The sequence below is a fragment of the Myotis lucifugus genome, unplaced genomic scaffold (genome assembly GCF_000147115.1).
Source record: "Myotis lucifugus unplaced genomic scaffold, Myoluc2.0 scaffold_100, whole genome shotgun sequence".
Classification (NCBI taxonomy): domain Eukaryota; kingdom Metazoa; phylum Chordata; class Mammalia; order Chiroptera; family Vespertilionidae; genus Myotis; species Myotis lucifugus.
The window spans coordinates 1,858,715-1,865,246 of record NW_005871148.1 but is presented as its reverse complement, the minus strand read 5'-3'; the positions used below and the strand labels follow the sequence as shown (position 1 = coordinate 1,865,246).

The 6,532-nt window shown below is 58.6% G+C and overlaps 1 protein-coding gene across 1 annotated transcript in view; it reads right to left on the bottom strand.

Moving 5' to 3' along the window:
* Positions 1-2,776: 2,776 nt before the first annotated feature.
* The window catches only part of P3H4 (prolyl 3-hydroxylase family member 4 (non-enzymatic)), an 8,129-nt gene continuing 4,373 nt past the window's right edge, over positions 2,777-6,532 (bottom strand). Inside the window, exons 3-6 of the mRNA XM_023756973.1 lie at positions 5,789-5,934; positions 5,063-5,146; positions 3,490-3,634; positions 2,777-3,175 (exon numbers count right to left, since the gene is read on the bottom strand). Coding sequence (XP_023612741.1) covers positions 3,153-3,175; positions 3,490-3,634; positions 5,063-5,146; positions 5,789-5,934 — 398 coding nt within the window. The 3' untranslated portion in view covers positions 2,777-3,152. The remainder of the gene's footprint in view (positions 3,176-3,489; positions 3,635-5,062; positions 5,147-5,788; positions 5,935-6,532) is intronic.

Sequence of the window (6,532 nt, the reverse complement as noted above, 5' to 3'; positions counted from 1 at the left end):
TGCCAAGTGCCTGGCACATAGTAGGTATTCAATACCTTGTAATAGTGATGCTGTTCTCAGGATGGGGCCTTTCTGGGTCCAGCACACCTCTGTGGCATCTGAGTCTGGCCCCACTGTGTGAGGTCTCCAGCCCCAGTGCCCTATTGGCCGTCGCTAACCTTCTACCCATTTTACTACAGGTGCTGTGACTGGCAAGGTGCTGGGTGTGGCGATGGGTGTGGGGGAAGGAGACAGACCTGGAGGAGGCCAGGGCGTCTGGCTGGGTGGGGCTGGGAGAACGGGCTGGAGCGCCCAGAGGCCCACGCTGGGACTTGCTGGGAATCTGTCTCACCGGTTTGGGGAGCTGGCCCGGCACTGGGGAGAGGCCGGCATTAGGGAAAGACAGGAGGGGCTGGCGCTGCCTGGGAACGAGAGCTGAGACGGCACGCTGGCTGGGAAGGCCTGGGCTGGCAGCCTGTCTGGTGCCTAGAGAGGGGCCAGGCTTCTGCTCCCAGTGGATACCCTCCACACACACGCACACACACACACACACACACACACACATACACACACGCACACACATACACTCTGCCTCATCACCACACACTCAGAGACGCCACTCTCAGATGCACACTTGGACACACACATCAACACATTTCTTAAACTGCAACCGCTCCATTCTCTCCCTCCCCTTACCCAGCCCCACTTTTCCATCTTATTTATCTAAAGCTTTTATAACACGTAGTGTTTCCTGCCTATCACCCCGCTGGTTGCAGACCCACCAAGGCAGGGTGCTTGGCCTGCTGTGCCCACTAGTGAATGCCCAGCACCAGTGGGTGCTCAATAAATATGTCCTGCCCTGGCCGGTTTGGCTCAGTGGATAGAGCGTCGATCTGTGGACTCAAAGGTCCCGGGGTTTGATTCCGGTCAAGGGTACATGCCTGGGTCCCGGGCTCGATCCCCAGTAGAGGGCGTGCAGGAGGCAGCCCATCCAATCGGTGGTTCTCTGTCATCATTGATGTCTCTATCTCTCTCTACCTCTCCTTTCCTCTCTGAAATCAATAAAAAATATATTTAAAAATAAATAAACAAATATGTCTGAGTGAGCAAGTGAATCCCTAGAGTCATGTTCACAAAGGCACAGGGACGCACGTGGACACCCACGACACTGCCCAGGATGGACGTTCTGACACACGCACACAGGCACCCGCTCACACCCCGCCTCGCACAGCCACACTACACACAAGCACACGGACCTTCGCACTCCCGCACACCAGCACTTTCAGACTCACTCCCACCCTTTCGGATTCCAAGGCTCCTAATCACACTGGCAGGCTCCGGCACATCCCTGCTCCCCACCCTCTGGAGTGCCAGCCCCGGAGGCAGCCCCTCCCAGCCACAGGGGGCAGGGCCCTGGTGGAAGCAGCTTGGAAGGGGTGGGGCTGGGCTGGGCCACCCTGGCACCTGGGAGTTCTGTGGAGACGCTGCCTGCCGCTACCACCAGGGCAGACTCACCTATGGGAGGAGTGAGGTCACCTTCGCCCCTTGACCCCACCTATCTGCGCTCCAGACTCAGACTGGCCTTCCCACCCTCGTCATCAATAAAGGCCCAGGAAAGGGGTTTGGGGTGGGATATGGGGTTCTCCTGGGCACAGAGATGGGCGGGCCCAGGCCCAGCCACCTGGCACATCTGGGGAGTAGGGGTGTGGAAGGCGAGAACTAGGTTCCCAGCCTCTGCTCCACCCCATAGTGAGAGAGAAGGCTCCTCCACCACCCTACCCCTCAGAGGTCAGAAACGTGGGGAGTGGGCAGAACTGTCACCTGGCAGGCCCTGGCCCATGGTCTTTCCCAGAGACCCCCCCCCCCCCGTGCCCCCACTTTCCCGTTGTGAAACCTGGAGGGGACACTGGTGAGTCACAGGGCTGGGTGATAGCCACCAGACACGGCTCTCACCCCCACATCTCCGGATCCTCTGCCCCCCAGAGCCAATGCAAGATGGGGCAAGACGCCACTGCCACCACAGTCTCACATTGCAGACCGTAACCGCGCCCCTCTGGCCGCTGAGATGGGCCCAGCTCATGGAGAAGGGGCAGAGTGGGCAGGGCATGCTCACCCTGACTCCAAGGAGCCTGGGTCAATGCCTGAAAAGTGAAAACCGGAAGAAAATGTCCTTTGGCCCTTCCCTTCCCTCCCCACATATCCCCAGGGGAACCCATGCTGACCTAGGGAAAATAAATGGACATCCCATCTTAGAAATCTGAAACCCCCCGTCTTCCCAGGACTTGGGGGCAGGGAACTGCGTCCTCCCCCCCCCTGGCGGTGGATCACAATGACAGCAGCTGCTCTTCATGGTCACAAACCCCAGGGGTCCAGAGGCCAGACTGTGCTCCCCCACCCGCCTCCCTCCGCATTTTATGATGAGGGGAGATGGGTGCAGAGGCCGGGAGAGAAGGACCTGCACCCTCACCACTCAGTCCTTGGGAGAATGGACCCCAGGTCTTGTAATTCTTTTTCGTGTTGTTGTTAATCCTCCCCCGAGGATATTTTTCCATTGATTTTTTTTGGGGGGGGAGGGGAGAGAAGGAGAGAAGGAGAGGGAAAGACAGAGAAAAACATCAATGTGAGAGAGACACATCGATTGGTTGCCTCCTGCATGAGCCCGACCAGGGCCTGGGCCGGGGAGGAGCCGGAGCCTGCAAGCAAGGTACCTGCCCCTGATCGGACTCGAACCCAGGACCCTTTGTTCAGCAGGTCGACGCTCTATCCACTGAGCCAAACCGGCTAGGGCCAGGCCTTGTAATTCATTCAATAAGAAACATTTATTGATCACCATGGCCAGTGCCAGGCACCGCTGGACTCCTGGTCCAGTGCTCTCCGTGACGCCAGCCGCCTCTCTGCTGTCTCTGAAATTCAGGCTGAGGCCCCGACTAGGAGAAGCTGGCATCTCCTCCTCCAGGGGAGGAGCAGCTGCAGCACCGCCATCCTGTGGTCGAGACCAGCGAGGCGGCAGGGGGCCTGGAGCAACGCCCTGGGGTGGGACAGGATGGGGCCTGGCCAGCTATGTCCATTTTACATTTTTAATAAATAGTCTTGCTGCTGCCCAGGCTGGTGAGGGTGGTCCCATTGGGCCCAGGCTTCCTAAGTTCTTGTGAGGTGCCGGGGTGGCCCTCTTCTCATGCTAGCTCAGGCTCCGGCTCTGCAAAGAAAAGGAGAGAGCACTGGGGTGAGCCCCCGCCCCTCCCAACAGGTGTCTGGGTGCTATTCTACAGGGAGGTGGGGCAGGCAGGAGAGAGACTCCCCAGGAACAGGTCTCGGCTGACCCCTGATCCCAGGAAGGATACCACCCCCTACAGAGGTTGCCAACAGACAGGAAGCCCCCAGAGGAGGGGGTCCCAGCACCCAACACACATATTAGTCCCCCGCCTCTGTAGCCCAGTGCCTGGATCCCTCTGTCCCCAACCTCCACCCCAGGCTGCATCCCCACCCCCCATCATGGCTCAAGTCACTGACCAGCCTCAGCCTCATCACCCTTGGCGTCCAGCTCCTGCCACCAGTCAGCATAGATGCCCTCCTCGTAGTCGCCCTCCCCCTCAAACTCCGCATCGGATGGGTGGTCCTCGGGCTCCAAGGGCGGTTCTGTCTCCTCCAGCTCCATCTAGAGAAGCCCCAGGGTCCAGGGTCAGGGGACAAACCAGATGACAGAAGGCACAAACCTGGGCCAGTTCCAATCCTGGCCCAGGGGCCCTCCCCCCCCATCCCTGTCTCAAGATCTCACACAGGAATGACATGAGGGTTTCTCCTACCGTCCTATCCCCAGCTGCCACCCACCTAAACCGGTGCATGGGGCTCCACCAGCAGAGCTTCGCCCTCTCTGCAGCCACGTGTTAAGTATAAACACCCCGAGCGCGCTGGTAGGCCGTGTACACCGTCTGCTCATGCCATTCCCAGCCAGGAACGCCTTTCCTCCCCTCTGCCTGCACTGCCCTTGTTCATCCCCCCAAGGCCAGGCATCAGCTCCAGATGCAGCCCTTGCGATGACCCTGGCTGGGTCAGGAGTCCTCGGGTGCCCCCTGCTGACCGCTCCCGCAGGGAGAGGGGTGTTGTGCCTCCCCCTATTGCTGGGGAAAGGGACTGTGCCTCTCATCAATGTAGCCCAGGCCCAGACCCGGTATCTGGCCAACAGCACACAACACATAGCAGCAATCAAAACGGCTGCCACCTGCTGAGCACCGACTACATGCATGCCAGCTCCGTACTCAGCGCTTTACACACTTGATCTCGTTTCATGCTCACCACACGGGGTGAGGTGGGCATTATCCTCCCCACTCGATGGATGAGGAAATGAGAGTTTCAGGGTTCCCTAAGACTTGCCTGGAGGGGGCCCACTTGGGAAGTGGTGGACCAAGTCTGACCAGCGCCAACCTGGCTACTAAGAGTGTGGAGCCGGCCCCCGTGTTCCAAGAGGGAGAACGGTGCTTGAACAAAGGAGGGAGTGGATAAAGAAGCCCCGAGCAGGGGCACCTGAGAGCATTCACCCTCAAACCCGCATTCAGAATCAACGTAACACGCTGCGGTCCTTCCTTCCTGGTGTCCTGCATTCCTTCCTTCGTTCACTGGTTCATTCAAACTCAGTTTCTGGGCGCCAGCTCTGCTTTCCCCGGAGAGCAGAGTAACCTGGGGGAGCTGGGAGTAACCTGGTCCCCCGTCCTGGATCACAGCCCTCTAGGAGACTGGCTGAAGAGGGGGCTGGGGGTGAGCTGGACCAGGACTGCAAATAAGTCCAGGTCCAGGGAGGCTGGGAGGGTCAGTCGGCATTGCAAGCCTGGAAGACAGAGCCAGGGCATGCAGCCTGGCTTCCTGGAGGAGGCGCCACCTGAGCTGGGCCCAGGAGAAGCACGACTGAGACATACAGAGAAGGGGGCAGGAGAACATGGAGTGGGGGGAGAAGGGCAGGTGTATTTAAGGGACAGGAGAATCCTGCTTCACAACAGCTGGCTGCTGGGAGCGGGGGCTGAGCTTTGGCAAAGTGGCCAAGGAGTCTCCACCATCACCCAGCCCTGGGGGGCAGGGGGCAGCCACTTACCTCATCATCTGACTGCAGGTACATGTGCGAGAACTCCAGCAGCTCCCGCAGCTCCGCCGTCTGGTTGTGGTAGAGCATGGCCTCCTGGGAGGAGGGGAGGAAAGTGAGGTGAGCTGGACCCTGCTGCCAGATGAGGAGAAGCCAGAGCTCCGAGGAGGATTTGGGCCCTTTGGCCCTTTTCCAGCTCAAGGAGCCTGGACAGGTGTCAGCTCACAGGCTGATCAAAAAAGTGCAGCTGCTTGGAGTGCTGGGTTAAGGGTTCTGAGGGTTCTGTGGGAGACAGTGCCTCAACTGATTCGCAGCGTCTGCCACTGACAAGGAAATGGACACCAGCACCAGGTGCCCCATATGTGCCAGGGTTGCCCCAGACTCCTAAGGAGTTGCTCAGTTGGTCCAGGTTGGGAGGTCCCTGGGGAAGAAGGCCAAAGGCCAGCAGTGAGGATGATGAGGGTGGGGAAGGGAGCAGGCAGGAACCAACAGGTATTTTTATACCTCCCACCTCGCCGGCGGTGCTGGTAAGGGAGGTAGTCCCAGCCCCATTTTGCAGGTGAGGCAATAGATTGAGAAAGGGTGAGCGGTGTTCCCAAAGCCGATGGGGCTGAGTTTGAATCCAGGACCCCAACCACAACCCATATTTTTTCACTTTCCATCCTGCCTTCTGAGGAAGCCAGATTTTTTTTTATCAAATCACATGGTCCCAAGAGTGCCTCGGAAGGCAATGCCCACCTCCCGGGGCTGGAAGTCCTCCTCCTCCAGGCCCCAGCGAGCGCGGTGGAAGCGGTAATACACCAGGTTCTGCTGCATGACACTGTCCTCAGGGTCGAAGAGCATGTAGCTGGCGGCGCTGCGGGCAGCCTGGCGTACGTCGTTCACTGCAGACAGAAGAGGGGTGAGGAGTAGCCCTGGCACTGCCCCGCCTTTAGGGATGACCCCACCTCACCCACCCATCTTTAGGGATGACCCCACCTCACCCACTCCTATCTCCCTCTTCAGTCCAGCGCCTCTGCCTCCCCAGCTGTCTTCCAGAATACCTTTGGGCATCTCACCCCACCCAACGATAATGCACCTGGGATGTACTGGGCACTTGATGTGTGCCAGGCCCTCATTTAAGACTCAACGTTATTGTCATTCCCATTTTACAGATAAGAAATTCAAGGCACAGAGAGGTCAAGTAAACGGATCAAGCTCACACAGCTGGAGAATGATGTCAGAGGGGAATTAGAGGCCAGTGGTGGCCCTCAACCTCTTAGCCAACTGGACCCATGAAGGGCCTCCTGGCTTGTGTGTGTGTGTGTGTGTGTGTGTGTGTGTGTGTGTGTGTGTGTGTTAAATAGAGTTTTATTGATTTTCAAAAAGGAAGGGAGAGCCCTAGCCGGTTTGGCTCAGTGGATAGAGCATTGGCCTGCGGACTGAAGGGTCCCAGGTTTGATTCCGGTCAGGGGCACATGCCCGGGTTGCAGGCTCAATCCC